Below are 19434 nucleotides of genomic sequence, written 5' to 3'. Positions count from 1 at the left end.
CAAAGTCTTCATCTCACGTGATCCTAATTTGTTTGCATGCTCCTCTGCCTAAGACCCTAGTACTCTGGGTTTGAGTAATAACCACAGCAACAATGAACTTGCCAGATGAGGCGAGTAGAAGGGGGTGATCCTTACGAAAACAGCCTTATGCTTGTGAGTGGCTGGGACATGGCATCTTCGTTCTTGTCGGAATCTTCTAGAAGGCTTCTCATAACACGTCATCACTAGGTGACACTTCGGGTTCTCCTTTGTCCTGCTGGAGAAAGCAGCTTTTATGGATGTGTTTGCTGCGAGAAGGAACAAAGCTGGGGGTGCTGAGCTTCTTTCTCTGTTTTCCTTTTCAGTTTGAGCTTCCCTTTGGGGTATAGGCTCAGTTGAAGCAGTGGTCTCACTGCTGCCATTAAAACACAGTTCTCAGTCCAGCTCAGATGACATTGCAAGGCCTAACGAATCAACAAGCACCTAGGTGGCTACTTCTTTCACATCTTTGTGTAGCACTGAGGACTAAATTTATGACAAAACATTTACTTAACCCTTGGTTAATGGATCCTACACTTGGTCTTTCAGATGATTATTTATTCTGTGGCCTGAGCCATTTGGATAAGTCAAAACCCGGTTGAATTAGTACCGATTTTTACAAAAAGCATCACTTCCCCTTATTTTTATTTCTTGCTAAATATTTTTGGCGTCTAAAAGACTAACTGTTTAGTGGCCTCCATGCAAAATAACACAGAAACGTGTCTTAAAGTCATGACGTTTGGCGTATCTTACTTTGCATAGAGTCTGACAACCAAGATTATTTAGGAAAAGCAATATATTGGTTTGGGAAGTATCAGAAAACCATAGTAGAATTGCAAAACAATGCATTATCGCACAATTCCTTAATGTCTCGAATTCTTTACACACATGGAGATTTTTCGGGAGAATGTAGGTTTTTGGGAGATCGAAATGTGCTCATAAAGGGCATCTGAATAAAGGATGTTGTCAGCGTAAAGGGAGACAATGATGAGGAATGGAAGTAGTTTATCATCCAGCCTGGGGAAGAACAAAGGCCAGGAGAAGGAGCGGTCCTTCTCCATGCACTGCCGTTCCCCACCATCCATTGGTGGCCAGCACGTGTCCTCGGTGGCTCAGCTGTGGCCGCTTCCCTCTCGTCCCCCCCAGGATGTGGTGGTGGTCGGAGAGGAAAACTTCACCACCCCGTGCTACATCCAGCTGGACGCGGAGGCCTGCCACATCCTCACCGAGAACCTCAGCACCTACGCCCTGGCCGGGCAGTCCGCCACCAAAGCCGCGGCCAAGCGCCTCAAGCTGGCCATCTTCGGGCCCCTCTGCTGCTCCTCCCTGGAGTACAGCATGCGCGTGTACTGCCTGGACGACACCCGGGATGCCCTGAAGGTGAGCGAGCTGTCCCCGCCCTGCCTGTCCCCTGCACCTTGCCCTGGAAGCCACGGTTTGGTGACACCGCGGCCACCTGGAATCACGTCCGTGTGTCCTCGTGCATGCACCCCAGCGTGTGGCCCCTAAAGGGTGCAGTTCAAACACCAGCGTAGACACCTCCCCGAGGCCACACTGATCCATGAGCTGTTTCCTTTATGCCCATTCCTCCCACGGGCCGCTCTGTTTACCTTCCCTGATTCCTTTTCATGAAAAATTTAGCGAAATCTGGCAACGAGACCCGTGCATGGTAAATAATCGACTTGCACGTTTATCTCAGCTGTGTTCTTCTTATGAAAGGCATGGGCGTAATTGCTCACGCTGTATGTCCCTCCTGTGTGCAGCTTGGTTTATAGCCGCCCATTCTGTTTACTCGGGCTGCGGGGGAGAAGGGGGGTAGCATCTGATGACAGACCACTGCTTTGCAGAATAAACGAGCTTAATTCCTGGCATGATGATGGCCATGCATTGGGTCCCGTTTGGAGCTTTAAGGGATAGAGTGCGTGCGTTTGAAGATGTTATGATCTGGAAGGAGAAATGCAAGAAATATGCTAAGGACGAGGGGCAGGTCAGAGATATGCAGAGTTTTATGGGAATTCGGAAGAGGGAGAGCATCCTGTTATTTTGAGGAACTCTGAAAGGGATTTTTCCCATTTGGGTTGGGCCCAGATGGAAGGTGAGGTTTTGACCAGCGATAGTAAGGGAAAGAATCCTAGTTGTCTGGGGGTGGAAAGAGCATGAAGAAATACATGATGCCAACAATAAATAAAGATTCTTTGCAGACAACATTATGTTCCAGTAAGCCTGGAATGGCTGGTGAAAATTTTATTGGGATGGCCCTTGAGTGTTAGAGAGGTTAGAGATATTCATCTGACTTCAGTGACAAGATAGAGGCAGGGTGAGAAGGAAGGCGTGGCGGGGCAGGGACTGGATGACAGACGAGTGACATGAGGGGAACAGGCATGCAAAGTCCTGTGCAAGTAGCCTTCGTGGGACCCGGTGACAAGCGCTGCGTGGGTGGAAGAGGTAAGTTTCTGCCTGCCTTAGCCGGTTCAGGCTGCGACAGCGAAGTCCCATGGATTGCGTGGCTCAAACACCAAACATCTATTTCCTACAGCCCTGGAGGTCGGGAGGTCGGATCAAGGTGCCACTGTGGCTGGGCTCTGGTGAGGTCCCCCTTCCGGGTGGCAGCCTGCCAGCTTTGCACTGTGTCCTCACTGGGGGACAGAGGTCTGGGGAGCTCTCTAAGGTCTCTTTTATAAGGTCACTGATTGCATTCATGACAGCGCCACCCCCGTGACCTATTTACCTCCCAGAGGCCCCACCTCCTCACAACCATCCCACTAGGGGTTGGGATTGCAACATAGGAATTTGAGGGGGACACAAGCATGCAGTCCACAGCAGCGCCCTTTCTTTTTAATACTGAGTTAGAGGCACGAATTGGGCATCTCAAAAAGACGCCCAAGAGACTGTGCGAAACACGGTGTCACCAGGGAACAGACTTTGAGCTATTCAGGAACCAATATGACGTCGCTATTTGTCACCCTCGGTGATCAGGGAGAAGATCAAGAGTGAGTAGAGGGAGAAAATAATCACGGAAATAATAACCATTTACTGAGTGCGTCCTATGTGCCAGGGGAAATTATAAATATTTCATATTAACTCATTTAATCTTTGCAACCTTAGCAGATGCGATTATCTCCACTTCATAGAAGTGCGATGCGAGGCAGTAGAAAGTCGCAGTGAGTTGCTCTGGGTCGTGCAGCTGTGAGTTCTCCCCTCCTAAGCTGGGTCCCTTGCAGAGCGACACCCTAGAGCCCAGGGACCGAGGAGAGCCCGCCGCTGCAAGGGAGCAGAGAGTACAGCTTGCAAAGGAGCTAAAGGAGGGCAGGAACCCAGAGGGGCAATAGAAGTGGGAGAAAAGAAATGAATCAAAGAAGCGAAGGGAAGAAATGTCCTTCTGGAGCTTCTATCCGGAGAGCAGTTGTGGGTCATGAAAAGTGAGTGTTTCAGGATGTGTCCCTGAGAGGCAGGCTCCAAGGGATTTAGGTTGTAGGGACACAAATGGAAATAGACAAGCCCGGAGCCTGTTGGCATCATCTGATCCTCGTGTTGGATGGGACCAGCGTGGTCTTCGGGGAGGGGAAGAGGCTTGTTTGGTTGCTGGGTGTAATTTGATGATCAAGGCTGCAAGACTTTCTGATGGGGAATAAGTGTCGTGAACACACAGGTCTGGTGTAAAGCTTAAGGTTATTTCTTTTATATTCCTTTCAAGTGGGATACGTCTAAGCACCGTCAGGATAGAAGTCATGCTAGGCTTAAACTCTTCTTAGGGAAAACGATCTCTAGGGGAATCACGGGGTCTGAAGAAGGCAAATCTTTTTAAGAATTGCAAGAAAAAAAAAGTTGCAAAAAGCACACCGTACATATTTGAAAGGCTACACACCCATATTTTATATCCACACACCTAGTTCTCTGCTCGGGCACCTGTGTTTCCAGCAGACACACGCAAATCCACGCCAAAGTGTAATGCTGTAGAAAATAATTTTGATCATTGTAAGGAGCCCAAAAGAGGTGCAAATGCTCAACCCTGAGAAAGACGGATAAACAGTTTTCAACCGTGCAAAAAAAAAACCCAAGAGCAATTTGTACCGTGGTCAATGCTTTTTTCCAAACAGACATTTATAAATTCTCGGCATCTGGGGATCTAGCACTTAGCCTGAAACAAACATGAATAATGGATGAGGCTTTCTCGCACCTCGTGGCCTTTTAATAATGCAGAAATACCAAAATCCTAGTTATAGGTAAACGGTCCCTCCAACATACCAAAGAGACAATTAGTTCAGTCCCCAGGACGGGGCCTCGCACCCACGCTGGAATTGGAGCCTTGGGGCTGATGAGCCGAAAAGGCCCTTTATTACTGAAATCCTGCCACCTCGGTGCCCTGCCTGCTGATGTTCCCTGCCTGTGTCTGTCCCATCTCCCTGCTTCTCTAAGTGCTGTCCCCAGCAATAGTCCCCCACGCCACCCCTCCCGAATACCACCCCCTCCTTCAGGCTGCCCTACCCCTGACTCACGCATTCATGCTCTTCCCAAATCAGTCGTTCCCCACCTCCGTGCATGCAGCAATCAGTTGCTGAGCTTTTAAAAAGACTCACTCCAGGGTCTCACTGCTCAGGTTCTGATCTAATTCATCTGGGTATTGGGTTTGGGGGGTGTTTATTTTTACACCACTCCCTGGGTTTTTCTATTATGCAGCCAAGGTAAGAACTGACATCCTAAACACTTTCACAGATCTTTTTGGAACTCTAATTCTACTGCAGGACAACATCCAACGTCCTCACATCATTCTGTCCCCCATTGTCCCACCTGCTCCTATTCACTGCTGCTTTCTGGTGAGACCGCACGATGCCTGCGGGCAAGACCACAGCCCCCCAACCAAGCACGAGGCCAAGAGGAAAAGCTCCAGTACCTCTCGTGCCCTGGAATCCTTCTGGGGCCTCTCTCTACTTCGTGGGCTGCACCTTCCTTCTGTCACCTGTCACCCATTCCAGTTCCGTAGCTCGGGCCTCTGCAGATCCTCTTTCCTGCGTGTGGTCTTTCTGCCCACCCATCTCGTTCCCATCATTCTCTCAAAGTCACTGTCACCACTTACAGCACAGTTCCTTAGCCTGGATTTATTCCAGTAGCGCTCACTTCACCCCGCATCACCTGTCCTCTGGTGTGGACGATGCTCTAGACTTCATCTCCTTTAGCCACCGCTGCGTTGCCCAGATGTCCCCCACAGCCACAGGACCTTCTGTCCCTCTCACACGGGGTGCACAGAAGCCGCCCTTGTTCCCAAGAAGCCCCCAGACTCTCATCTGCTCTGACCTGTACCCACAGGGATCTCACTTCTAACCTGGAATCTCTGGTCACGTTGAGCCGCTGCAGGCTTTTCTGAGGAGCTCTGCTTCCTTGCGTATATTTTATCCAACTCCTGACCACGTCCATCCCCAGCATAGCAAGCGAGGCCAGCGGCTGGGCCTCCCAGGACTTGATATCTTCTTATTGACTGCTGCGTGCTGGAGATTCTTTGCAAATTGCAGAAAAACCCTCAGAAACGCTGGGCTAGGGCAGACACGGAGGCCCAGTGGAGCACGCATTCTCAGATCATAACTGCACAGTCCTTGAGCTATTGCAAAAGACTGAGCCACGATGTCTAGAGATGAACATGTCAAGAATATTAATGATCACTTTTTAATCATACGTGGTTGTATTATCCATGTGGATGGAAAGAAAAAATGGCGAGGGGGACTTCTTCATCAGTCCATCTTAAACAACCCTGATGCATTTCTGTTTTTTGAAACAGTCTCGCTCTGTTGCCCAGGCTAGAGTGCCGTGGTGTCTGCCTAGCTCACAGCAACCTCAAACTCCTGGGCTCAAGCGATCCTCCTGCCTCAGCCTCCCGAGTAGCTGGGACTACAGGCATGCGCCACCATGCCCAGCTCATTTTTTCTATATATATTTTTAGCTGTTCATATAATTTCTTTCTATTTTTAGTAGAGACGGGGTCTCGCTCTTGCCCAGGCTGGTCTCGAACTCCTGAGCTCAAACGATTCGCCCGCCTCGGCCTCCCAGAGTGCTAGGATGACAGGCGTGAGCCACTGCGCCCGGCCACTGATGCATTTTCTAATCTCTCCATCCACCTCTTTGAGTTTGGCAGCATTTGTAAGAATTTCCCTGAGTTGTGTTGAGCCTTGGGGCAAAATGGTCACCTAAAACTTGAAATCTATCCTTAGCAATTTGGAAGCATCGATGTAGACTTAGTTAATAAAATGCTGGCAGTGACTACCAGAGTTGGAGATAAGGCTGGCTGGGAGACAGTGCAATTCTTTTATACCTTTCAGGAGGGTTTTGTTTTTGTCTTGTTTCCCCCCCGTGCATGCGGACCAGTGGGAGCAATGCTCAAGTTGAGTTCGCATAAAAGATAAAGATGCTAACAATTGTGAGACTAGTTTGGAGTCAGCTCAAATAGAGAGGTCAAGTCTATTGAAAAGGTTGAGTTTGGTAGTATCAGAGCTTTTGTTTTTCCTTCCTCTTTTGGCGATTAAAGTAATAAAAATGGTGTTTTCCTTTCATTATTTGCAAAGACTTAAATCCTAGTATAAACAGACCAGAAATTAGTAGAGAGCAAGGCTATGTTTGGTGTAAGTTTAAAAACACCCAGGGAGAAACATACATCTATGTGGAAATAAGTAATTTTTGCTCCACTGTCCGAAGGGTATATAATACCCTGCATAATAAAGGGATGTGTACTAAACCGTGAGATTCAGAAACTAACAGAGGAATTCTTTGCAGGTGATCCTGGCAGTGTGTGATGTTTGTTGAATTTGTAACAGACATATATGTGATATAAACCAAATGATGTGTGTTAACATAACCTGGATTTCTTTACGGGGTCATTTAGCATGAAGCTCTTCCCTGGATTCATTGAGTTTGCACATTCCTAAGTCCAGGCTGTAGTATAGTATGGTAGATCTGTGAAAGTTCATATTATGTGAAAAGATAAGAGAAGATTGAAGGAAACACTGAAAGGTGCAGTACAAGAAAGTAGGTTGGATGAAGTCGATTTAGAATCGCGTGATACTTTCTTGGGCTACACGTGGGAGGCCAGGAGCTGGAGACCAGACTGAGCAACAAGCGAGATCCCGTCTCTACAAAAAATTAAAAAAAAAAATTAGCCAGGCATGGTGGCGCATGCCCATAGTCCCAGCTACTTGGGAGGCTGAGGCAGGAGGATGGCTTGAGCCCAGGAGTTTGATGTTGCTGTGAGCTAGGCTGACACCACTGCACTCTAGCCTGGGAGAAACAGCGAGATTCTGTCTCATAAGTAAATAATTCAAAGGAGAAGGAGGTGGCTTTATTTTCATCCTGCCACCTGTCACATTCCCACTGCTGTCCTCCTTGTTTCTTCTATGGCAATCTGTGACCTTACTGAACCCAGGACACCTCAAGCCTGCTTCCCTATGCCGTCTAACGCTGGCCTTCCCTGAAATTGGTCCCATTAACCATATCTTTTCTTACAGTTCCCTCAAACCACCTCAAAACTAGCCTGACCTGTGTTTTATATTTTAAGAATCCTATTCAGATCTAACATATGTATTAGAGAACAACAACAAACGTGCTGAAGATTCCTAATGCATTTTCCTGCTAAGCGGATGGGAGGGAGCGTGGGGCCGTCGGAGAGCCTGATTCGGGCTGGCTGACTCCATTGGTTCCACCATGCATCAGCTTGGTGGCCCTGGTCCCCGAACTTGACCTCTTTGGACGGTGATTTGGTCTGCATCAGAGACCCTTTGCAGATTGCAGGCGATCAAATTTGTTAAATCTCCTGGCATAAAATAGGCACTAGATACTGTGAATCATCCCTAAGTGGGCATGTAGACGACTGTGGCATTTTGAAGACAATGGCTCAATGAAGATATTAAATCTAATTGTGATCTCATTGTGGGGTGAGTTCCAGGGTTTAGTAGCCGTCTGGCTGGTCGGCCATGCGGTCACGGGCGTCTTTTGGTGCCTGTAAATTTACCCATCTTTATCATCGTCTTATGAGACTTGGCCCTAGCCTTGTTGGACATCTTGGACACGACCTGCCATGTTGAATTTATTTTTTGAGAGAGAGAGACAGAGAAAAGAGAGAAAATACAAGTTGAGGTGGGCAGAATAATGGCTCCCCCAAGATATCTACACCTTAAAATCTAGAACCTGTGGATATATTTCCTTACATGGCAAAAGAACCTTTGCCGGTGTGACAACAGGGAGGTTGTCTGGGATTATCTCATGGGTCCAGTCCAATTACATGGATTCTTAAAAGTGGAGAACTTTCCCCAGCTATGGGCAGAGAGAGAGATAACAATGGGAAAAGGCTCAAACTCGTCTCTGGGTTTGAAGACAGAGGAGGGTCATGAACCAGGAATTGTGAGCAACTTCTGGAAGGTGGAAAAGACGAAAGAGCAAGTTCTCCCCTCGAGCTTTCAGAAAGGACGGTGGCCCTAGTCACACCTTGATTTTAGCCCAGCGAGGCCCGCGCTGGACACCTGACGTACAGAACTGTGAGATCATGTGTGTGTGTTAAGTCACTACCTTTGTGCTAATTTCTCACGGCAACAATAGAAAACTAATGCAGCAATTTAAAAATAACATGTTAAAAGGGTGAGAAGAAATGCAAGATGATTTCAGAAGTCCTAGAACAACCTGCAAAGTGCTGTTCCTAACACATAAATGCGAGAGGGAACCTTTGCCTCAAGAGCATGCCCAGAGATAGGCATGTGACACGCCGCTTCCCTGCATGCCACCCCTTGGCATTTTGCTTTGAAAGTGTCACAAACTGCCCTGACTGGCCAGGCTGGAAGCGGCAGCTCAGACCAAGCATCCGTGGTGGCAGCAGCTGGGGGAACAGCAGGCAGAGCCCTAAGAATGAAGTGACTTGACGGGGACATGTTTGCACGTGGTCACCCGAGTCTGGCCTTGTTATTATTCGGGGTGATTACTTGCAGACGCGCGCAGGGGGAGAGCGGGGCACCCCGGCGTGAATACGGGCCTGGAAACCAGCAGCGCCAGGCTGGTCGCCAGGGACGGTGACCCGAGCAGGTGGGGGAGGCCGGGCTGTGACAGGCAGATGCTGCTCTCTGCGCCCGCCCGGCTCGTCGGCCCGAGGCCTCAGGCCGGAGGAGGAGACAGCATGTGGGGGCTGGGAGCAGCACCCCTGCAAAACTGGCAGGGAAGGGGAGAGAAGGGGTGGCCTGAAGGCCCCCACAGCTGTGACGGAGCCAGCGGCGATGGCCAGGGTAGCAAAGGGAGGAAGAGCTCACCCCCAAATGACAAGGGCAGGTTGCAACGCTTCTGTGCATGCAGAATGAACAGAAGCAAACCAGGCTCCTTAGAATCGGATGGCGGATGTGGTTTTCTTAATGCCACTCAGCACAGTCTTTGAGGGTTGATCTTTTGAGGTTTAGCACCCTGAACATTTGCTGGTTGGTTCTTTGTGCCTTGGAGACCCACGTGTGTCAGTTGCAGAAGCACGGTGACAATGGCAGTGACAGCGGGCGCTGCAGCCATGCAGCGCTGCCTTAGGTGCTTGGTCCAGTGCCCAGGACAGAGCGTGCAGAGCCGCAGCTCCACGGGGCCGAGAAGGCAAAGCAAACGCGAGGCAGCCGGGGCGCGAGGCTGCTGCTGCCACCCTGGCCAGCTTTGGTGCCATCTTCTCCACGCAGTGGCCTTGGTGGCTTCCCCTCCAGCCCCCCCCCGTCCCCGCCACCTGCTCAGCTCCCTCCCGTGGGTCCCACGCTTCTTGGCAGCAGTAAATGCAGCCAATTCACAGCTGAGGGGTTCTGTCAAAAATAGCTCAGGGACAGATCACCTCCAAAAACCGTACCAAGAGCGAAGACGGATAAAGGAAAACGAAGCCCTGATCACCTCCCTGCCACCTGCTCTTCCAGAAGAGATTTCGGTGGGGTATGTGAGACTTAAAGTGTAATCGTTTGTTCACCCCTTCTCTGGCTTATGAGATTTCTGAAAAGAAAAGGAAAAGAGTGAAAGGAAAGTAGTTGGAGAGAAAAGGAGAAAGAGGCAGGGGAGGAGAGAGAAGCTGAAGACTGGATAATCCCCAAGTAGGATGATCAGCCCCTGAGAAGCTGAAGCCCAAACGAAGGCCGTGAAGCAGCAGGTGGGGAGATTTGGAGCAGGGGGGAGCGGGAGGGGCAGGTCCTCACGCAGAGCAGGTGACCCCCAAGGTGTGTGCAGGGGGGAGGTGAGCGGTGCAGGGGTGCGTGGGCCGGGGGTGCACAGAACAAAGCCGGGGCCAGGAGCTTGGGCCCAGCAGACCTGCTGGGGGGGCCCAGCACCTCACAGTTCTTGGCACAAAGTGCTGCTCTGCAGAGTTGTGTGGCCCAGCTTCAGCCTGGACCCTGGGGACAGAGACTTGTCACATTCAGGAAGATGCGCTTGAGGTGTCTAAGTGGATGCCACTCCCTTGCCTGGGGGCTCCCAGGGAGCCGCAGTCGTGAGACTGACACGGGAAACCGGCCCAGCGTGGAGGGACAGGGAGGGAAGGAGGAAGGGAAGCACTGGGGACAGACACAATCCAACCCAAGGTAACGCGCGGGGAGACAAGACGGGCCAGGGTGTAGGAGCGGTGAGGCTTCCAGAAGCATCCTCCCTTGGCCTCTCCCTGGCAGGCCTTAATGAGGGCAGATCCTCGTCTGAGAGCCTGGGAGGGTTTTGGGTGCAGGCCAGAGATACCCGCTTTGTGTGCACTCGGGCCTAATTTAAAACAGCTTGGATTTATTGTGGCTCTTAAGTGACGCAGGCTAATGGCTTGGTTACTGTGAGAGCTGCTTGTTTCGACTGCGGAATCCTTGTCGCTGCCTTTCGTGCCGTCCCTCCCGGGCTCCCTGAATCAATACGGCCCTCGCTGGGGCGGCCAGCTTGGGGAGGTGACACCGCCTTGGGGAAGGAGCCCCTGTCCCCAACAGGACTGTGCATGTTCCCAGCCGACACCGGGCTCGGAGGCAGAGGACCTGCTCCTGGGGACACTAGGACTGGGGTTCAAGCTGCTCTTGGCGGTATCTTTTAAGGCAAAGCCAGAGGGGTGCAGACAGAGCTGTCCGAGGGAGCCAGAAACCAACCCCTCCCCCATCAGCAGGGCCAGGCCATCAAAGCGACAGGTGGACACTCCCCCAGCAAGCTCCAACAGGCCACTGAGGTGGGAGGTGCCACCAGGAGAGAGGACAGCCTCTGCTGAGAAAGGGGACATTTGCATTCCTTGAGAACAAAGAGCCTAAAGGATCTTAATTCCTATTATAGGCATTTCTTTCCAGGGTCACCATACTTTTTCTTAAGTCTTCCTAAGTCTTTTGACCTTAAATATATTTTCTTCTGATTCTTTTTTAAGGTGTTTTACAATACCCTCGCCTTGGCGATCCAAAAGCAGCCCGTCTAGAAGGTGTTTTAGAGCTGAGCACACTGTGTTGTGGTGACGTGGTTACACGTGGGCCTCCCCCACCCCCGTGGACCATTAGCAGTTGGTGGCAGCGACGGGGACTTTCTTGTCTGTGTCCCTCAGAGCCGGGCGTGGTTCCCGGCAGGCCTTACAACGGGTCTCACAGATGTTGAATGAATGTTTCTAGGAAGATTAAGGGGAGGGAAAGATTTAACTGTAAAGCTGTATCTTACTGATGTGTGTGCCTGTTACTTTCATGTATCGAAAACGTATTCACCAAAATGATATCATGCACCCGGATTTCAGAAAATCGCCCCTCTTGGAGTGCAAGGTACAGTGTATTTTTAAGTTGTGACCGCTACAGCATGTCCCAAATTGTAACACTTAAAATTCCGAATGAAAGCCTGGCCAGCCTTGCAGGTGGGCTGGCTTCTGTCTTCTGACTCAAAACTTGTATGCGGGAGTCACTGGAGGTGACAAGTCAGCTGACTCACGTGTGGTTTTACAGTATGTTAGTTTCCAAAGAGTTGTTTGCTTGATTGATTGAGATACTTTTGATCCACGCTTTGGTTATCGTCTTCTCCTTTATTTTGTTATGTTAATGAGTGTCAAGATACCAGTTGACACTTGTAAGGAAAACATGTTCAATTTAAGTTCGGTGACGTTTCTTCTTGCTGAATCCTTCACTGGTGGGCTGAGTTCTCCCCCAGGTACCGGTGAAATGAGAGCAGTTTCTGAAATACAGTTCACACACCCAAGGCCCAATGAACCATGGGGGCAAAAAAAGACAATATTAGTGCTTAGCTTTTTGCTAAGATAGGTAAATACAGAACTTCCTGTATTTTTAAACTTTATGGATATTTATAATGGAGTGTATTAACCCATTGATATATTCATAATATGCAAATAAACACAAAATGCATGCTCAGGTTTTGAGTGGTGGAATACGTAAGCGAACACGATCAGAGGCCTAGGCCCTAAGCATGATGCGTCTTGATGGGCAGTTTGTTTTTCACCAGGATCAAGTACAATTGAAAGGGAGAAGAAAGCTGCCCAGCTCTGGGCAGCAGCTTTGTGTGTCCCCGCTGGTTGATGGAGAGATGGGGAGGTTAAGAATATGGAAAGGTTCTGTTGTGTGGCCTCACTGTCCTTAACATGACCCTTTTCTTGGTCCTTCTTCTCGAATAAAGGCTCTCCAAGCCGGTCCAGACTCTGTCCCCACTAGGGAGAATTCTTTACCATGACTTTATTGAACCAAACACAGCCTTATCCTTGGGCTCACTCCAGCCCAGTCTTTGCACTCAAAATGTGGCGTTAGATGTCTTGACTTCAAGGTCAAGGCCAATGGGCAGTTTAGGTTCCTTCAGTGCCCCGCCAAGAAAACTGGCGGTCTACGTTGATTGTAGGGATGGGTGCGGATTATACATTGTTGGGTCCAATTACCTCCCGGAATACAATGCATCTTCTTTTAGACATCCCAGGGAGATAATTTGGACATAATGAAGATCTATAGTAATCAGATAATTACTATCGATTGCTCTTTAGACGTCTTGATGAGGTAATTAGGGTGTACTGGAAAGGAGCTGGAACTGATTGATTGGCACGACTGTAATCTCAAAGATTTCTAATTATGTTTCTTTTCTTCTAATGGCTTATAAACAAACATCATTTTAGCTTTAGAATTTGTCAGGTGCCAGGTTCACTGGGAACATCGGCTTTCTCTATTATGCTAACCAGACAACAAACATGATCAGCATAGGCTTATTATGCCTCCCTGCTGAAGCAGAAGAAACTGCCATTAACCCTCACTTTTCTTCTCCTGCATTTCCACAGGGCTGGATTCTTGTCGAGGAATGGGGTGTGCAGTGTTGTTGTGGAGGGTGTTCTGCAAGGACCATGTGTGACCAGGCTGGGTGGCTCCGTGTGGCCCACTGGAGCCCCCCGGGCGCCTGCTGAGCTCATGCACGGCAGAGCTGGGGCACAATGACACGACATATGTGTCGAGGTGGCCGGCTGGCTGTGGCTGGGGCTTGCTGACTGCTCAGGCTGCTGTCACAAGTAATAGCTTCTCATCATCCAACAACGTTAAATAGCAAGTCAATAACTCTCAGGCAACTGGGCCGCACGCCTCTCGGAGTCAGCGTGTTATCGCCTCGTCTCTTCCATTAGATGCTAATTAGAGAAGTCCCTGTCTGAGACCACATTCCACATTATCCTAATATTTTTTACACCTTAGGGGACCTTTCAGCAGGCTTGCATTGTTCAGAATAGTGGCTTGACCCAAAGATGACGGATGCTAAGAATCCCTAAAGCAGCAGCTTGCAATGAGCTGTTTACATCTAATCAGTGATGTCGGTGAGATCACAAGTGCATGGGTTAGAATGCACTCAACAAACGCAAAGTGATGCATTTCCAGATATGAATGAGATCATGAGGTTCCCATACTTGAAATCTTCCACGGTAACCCACCCGTGCTTGGTACCCTGGTAGGTGCCTAAGGTGTGTGGCATTCAGAACGAACACCTGTGTTCTGGAACTCCATGCTATCAAAATATCACCAAACTGTTAAGGCATGAGAGGAGTGAAGTGCATGCAGTTGGTTCAGACAGCAGAGGAGACCCGGGATCGTTTGTTCATTGATAACTGACGGTTGCTGCTGTTTGGATAATTACAGCTGCAGTTGGAAATGCTTCATTAACTCCCATTAACGCACTTGAGAAATGGAAGTATATATAAAATTTGTCTTTGTGTCGTATCTTTATAGTGTAAGTAAATGACATAGCAAATTTTTTCATCAGCTAGGATGCTTGAGAAATAAGGTGTTCTTTCTAAAATTGAATTTGAACGACTACCGACTTCAGTATTTGGTGTTTAAAAACCTTCCTAATCCGTGTCAGACTGTTTTCCTCTAACGCAACATAGAATGAGCATATTCTAAAAATGTTTTAATAATTGGGAAAATGCAATGGATGATTTTGAGCAAAAATTTTGATCTTTTTATTTCTGTCCCTGAAGACACCATAAGAGATTGAACTAAATGTCTAAAACAGGTTCTGGAATTTGGGTTGTCAGTTTGTTTTACCCAGTCCAAGACATGGTCTTACAGTTGTTTGCCCCTTTCCCTAAGAATTGATCGACGATCTACTTTTTCATCTGTTTATCTATATTTCCTACCTATGGTTTCTTTTATTTGGGGTTCTTCCAGTTTTAAGTTCTGCTTGTTATAATCACCTGTGTTTGGTAAAATACTGCCCTGCTCATTTGGTAAGGGCAGACAGTACTGAATTTGCTGCATGACAGGGTGATGTAGATTGCCAAGACGGTTTCTCAGAAGGGGCCTGTCCCATCCCAAACGGGCAGGGCTTCAACTGGAGGATCTCAAGGCTTGAGCAAAAGTGGATGTCCATGGTGTTTCACAAGTTAGGCCTGCGGTTCAGAAAGCACAGCGAAGAAACGCTCATTTGATCCAAGCATTGACGGAAGAGATGCAAGTCAATAACGTGCGTTTGCTTTTGGGCGTGTCATTGCAGGAAGTTGTGCATCTTGAGAGACAGATGGGAGGACAGCTCCTAGACGAACCCAAGGCGCTTCATTTCAAAGGCAGCACCCATAACCTGCGCCTGTCAATTCACGACATCGCCCATTCCCTCTGGAAGAGCAAACTGCTGGCTAAATATCAGGTGAGTTGCCCAAGTTGCACAACAGGCTTGAAGACAGCGCCAATCAAGGGGACTAAAATTACACAGACGTAAGAAACTCCCTTCCTTGAAATTAATTTCATGTCAGTACTTGTTTCTCTGAAATCGTTGGGTTTATTTAGGATTTTTGAAAAATACCTTGCGGACATATTTGAAAGAATGCATTTTTAAATTCTTTAAAAAAACTATACCATCCTTATTTTATTTCTAGCAAATAAGACTTCCAATTCCATTGATTAATTTGCTTAGTAAACATTCGCATTGAACTGGTTAAAACAGCCTCAAAAGCATTCATAGAAAAAAACAGAAGGACAGTCTTACACCATGTGCCACAAATTAAGTTTCAGCCTTGCTAGGCCAGTACCCTTATGTTGAAAACTTAAAGGAACTCCAGTTTGGGAACTGAAATAGCATGTAAAAGTGAAACCCGGTCAGGACCGATTCAATTAACAGGCATAAAAATACCGGTTCCACGGTATTTTCCGCAGGTACATACGTACTGGGTATTGTGTGTACCTGGGGGACAGTCACAGGTCTCTCAAGAAGTTTTCCCCTCCACCTGCCAACCTGCGCTCGCAGGAAGCTGTTTTGATGGGCTGGTGAGCCCTGTACCCGGACCTAGGAGATGCAGAGACATTTAGGGGAGCCGTGTCTACACACACACAGATCCAACCCACCCACCCCCCAGCACTGCAGCCGAACTGCACTTCAGTTACTATTCCCTGATGTCAGTCCCCAAACATACTAGAAGGACTGCGGGGAGGACTTCTCCGCTTGCACATCAGCGATGGGAAGCAAATGTCCTAGTTTGTTAACAATCGTGAGCTTTGAGGGGCTCAGCACGCCAGACTCCTCTGTCACACAGCTGAGCTGTAGCTCGGCATGTGACCAAGAGAGCGGGCCTGTGACTTTCTCGGGACATCTCTTCCTTGGCTTTCCTCTTTCCTCCCTGTTGCAGCTGACACAAACTTCCACCAATCTCCCCCTTTTATAAGCAACTTCTTTTATACGATCATAATGGAACATACTATTTTAATAATACTGTTAATAATATGATATTAGTTAAAGCTAACTGTGGCTGAACGTCTACCATCTGGTCAGACACTGTTGCATGCACTTTGGTTCATCTCATTTAACCCTAGCGGGTCTGGGAATTAGATGCTCTTTGCTTACTCTTGCAGATGAGGAAACTGAGGCTTGGAAACGTTAGGCAACTTGGCCTACGTTCCCACGTTAGCCAGAGGGGGGCGCTGTGGTGTGTACTAGCTCTGGCTCCAGAGCTCCTGCCCTTGCCCACCCTGTTCTCCCGTCTTGCACGTATCAGCCTGTCCTTTCCTTTATTGAAAACAGATTCCAGGCTGGGCTATGTGAGGCGGTTTAGACTTTTAGAAAATTAAAGTCTGTTAGAGGCTTGGTGCTTTTTAAGCCAAGGATTTTTTTTGCAGCAGCAGCAGCTAATTGAGTCTTCAGCTGCCAGCAGTAGTTGGGGGTCCCCTGTCCTTTTGGGGGAGGACGGGAGCAAAGGCACCGGGGCATCATCCTTTGGACTTTGCTTTCCTAGGGATGCCACGGCAGGGATGCCTTTTAATGAGTGACAACTGGGGTGTGTAAGTTCTATCCGGGGAATTTTATAAACTTTGCTCCCATCCTTTACAATGACTCCTTTGGTAAATTAGAGACACGTGGCAGACTGGTTAGGTGCGTGGATTCCAGAGGCTGACTCCTTAGGTTTGCATCTCAGCTCTGCCACTCACTCGCTGTGTGGCTTCGGGTCAGTTACTTAACCTCTCTGGGCCTCAGTTTTTTTCATGTGCAAAGGCAGATGGTCCTGGTGTGCTGACACACAGGGCTTCGTACGAAGTAATGTACATGATACTGACATGAGTCCCCAGCAGCAGAGGATCTGATAGTCCTTCTTGGTGTTAGCCCCTCGTGTGTGATTAACCCTTTCGTATCCTGTAGGAAATCCCTTTTTACCACATCTGGAGCGGGTCGCAGAGAAACCTGCACTGCACCTTCACTCTGGAAAGATTCAGCCTGAACACGGTGGAGCTGGTCTGCAAGCTGTGTGTGCGGCAGGTGGAAGGAGAAGGGCAGATCTTCCAGCTGAACTGCACCGTGTCGGAGGTGAGCAGCTCGTGCCCGTCGGGACCCAGCAGAGAGGGCGACCGGGAAGGAGGGACAATGTGGGCTGTGAGGGTGTCTCACCCAGGCCACGTGCCAGGTCCTCCAAGGCTTCCCTGGGTCCTGTTTGTTAACAGAGTAATATTTTGAATATGCACGCGGGGCGCGAGTTGCACAGAAACTTACAACGAGGGATCCTTTTTGAAAGCCAAGTCATCTTTTTTGATGACATGAATTCCAGAATCCTGCTGTGACTTTTAAAAACGGATCTGAATTTCAAGGATGAGGTTTAATTTAAGGAGCGTGCACATGGAGTCACTTCTCCCAAAGCCTCCCTGGCTGCGTGACGTTCCAGCACCTTCCATCTGTCTGTCCCCTCCCTCCCTCCCTGCCTGGTGCCCAGGCCGCAACCATGCTGCTGAGGGGGGTGTGGGGACAGAGACCAGCGTCTGTCCCCTGTCCCTCTTCTCTCCCTTTTTATTTCCATGTAAAAAGGGAAACCTCTTGGTCTGCTTTCTCTGTCACCCCTCACTCTCCAAATAGAAGACGAGATGTCCTTTTCTCTAGGGTGGGACTAGAAGTGACATCGACGTATTTCCCGCTGGTGGCCACCAGCTTTGCCTTCCTTTGCTGTGATCCTCACATGTCCCTGTGACAGACACGCTAGTGACCGCTGTCCCTTGAAACTTCTCTGTAAGGGAAGAGGAGGTGCCTGCGACCTTCCTTAGCTGTTGGCTTGGGTCCCAGGGCCTATAGCAAGGTAACCCTTCCCGCTGGGGACACGAAGGGGACAGCAGCTGTGGAGTGGCCGAAGGTGGCCTCTCCAGGGACTTGGGGAGCCCAGCCCCATGCTGCTTGCTGTGCCCAAAGCACAAGGTGGTCGTATTTTAAAACTACAGTGAACCAGTGTGTGATTTCAATCCTGCCTGTCCCTTGGTGTCGCACACACAGTGACGAATGGAGCGTCACCGTGTTCAGCTGGTCTTGTCCCCCTCGGCCTCAGCGACACCCCATTCTTCTTTCCCACAGCCCGCCGGGGCACGATTGTCATTTCCTCCTGGAGTTTCATGCGACTTTTGACTCGTAAACAACTTTAGTCACAGAGCCCGGTGACATTCATCAGGCATGAGCTCGGTGTCAGGGCGCCATGGCAACCGCCGGGCCCCATCTCCCAGGCTCGAAGCTCCACCCCCGCTGGCCCAGGAGGGTGTTGTCACTTGGCGGGCCCAGCGGGCTCTGCAAAGTTCAATAACCACCCAGCTCTGGTGACAACAAAGGCGGCCGCATTTTGGAGGGGGGGGCGCGGAAGGCTGGGCCTTTGATGGTGGCTTTCTGTTCCGCGGGGGCATTCGCTGTGGGTTGACAAGGTGGCTCAGAGGCAGCCACCAATGAAAGGGAGCAGCCCTGCGTCCTCCCAGAACAGGGACAGTTTTGCATCGCGCGATCACAGTTTGAAGGACTTTCTTTCTTGTGCCAACGGAGAGGGGAGATCATTGCTTTTACGGCTTGGTGGCAGTCTGCAGCCACGTAGGAGGCATCTGCCCAGGTGACAGACAAGCATATTGGAGGGAGAAAAAAAGTGACTGGCATGGAGATGACTTTGGGGACTTAGGGGCAGGCTGTGGCTTTTGCTCCTGGGTCATTGAGACCTGCCATTGTGGTTAGCATTTGAATGCAGCGCCCGGTGTGCAGAGGAGGGAGCGTGGATGCGGTAGTGGCATTGGGGAACAGGGCTGGGCCCCGATGAACAATGGGCTCTGGAAAGTTCTGAGACCGGGATCCTCATGCAAACGTCCAAGAAAAAGGGCACAGGGGGACTGACAAACCATAAATGGAGCCTTTCTCTCCTGGTTTAGGGTTTGTTTCTTCTGAACAGGGCTCCTTCCTGGGGTCACAGGGCACGATGGCAGGTGGGCGGGGGTTCCGGGCCCAGTGTCCCATCTCCCAAGAAGGAGCCGGCTCACCAGCCACGGGCTGCCCCCTCCCACCTGCCACCCACCACCCGTCATTTATAAAGCCCCGCCAGTGGAGGACCGGTAGCCCACCGGGGGCACCAGGCTGTGGGGGTGACACATGCCGTGACTACTTCAGGAGCCAGCCCGTTGTCCCGTTCAGGGTGCTTTGCCCAGAGATTCCTCAGCTAGAGACAGAGCCTTTCATTCCCGAGATGAAGCTTGAGAATGAAAATGTCTG

General features: G+C 49.6%; 1 protein-coding gene across 2 annotated transcripts in view; it reads left to right on the top strand.

Moving 5' to 3' along the window:
* The window catches only part of UNC5C (unc-5 netrin receptor C), a 344945-nt gene that overhangs the window by 320201 nt on the left and 5310 nt on the right, over positions 1-19434 (top strand). For both annotated transcript variants that reach the window (XM_045536735.1, XM_045536736.1), the window contains 3 exons: positions 1165-1398; positions 14950-15099; positions 17080-17244. In XM_045536735.1, coding sequence (XP_045392691.1) covers positions 1165-1398; positions 14950-15099; positions 17080-17244 — 549 coding nt within the window. The remainder of the gene's footprint in view (positions 1-1164; positions 1399-14949; positions 15100-17079; positions 17245-19434) is intronic.

This window comes from Lemur catta, chromosome 24, assembly GCF_020740605.2.
Source record: "Lemur catta isolate mLemCat1 chromosome 24, mLemCat1.pri, whole genome shotgun sequence".
Lineage (NCBI taxonomy): Eukaryota > Metazoa > Chordata > Mammalia > Primates > Lemuridae > Lemur > Lemur catta.
This window is presented reverse-complemented; position numbering and strand designations above follow the sequence as displayed.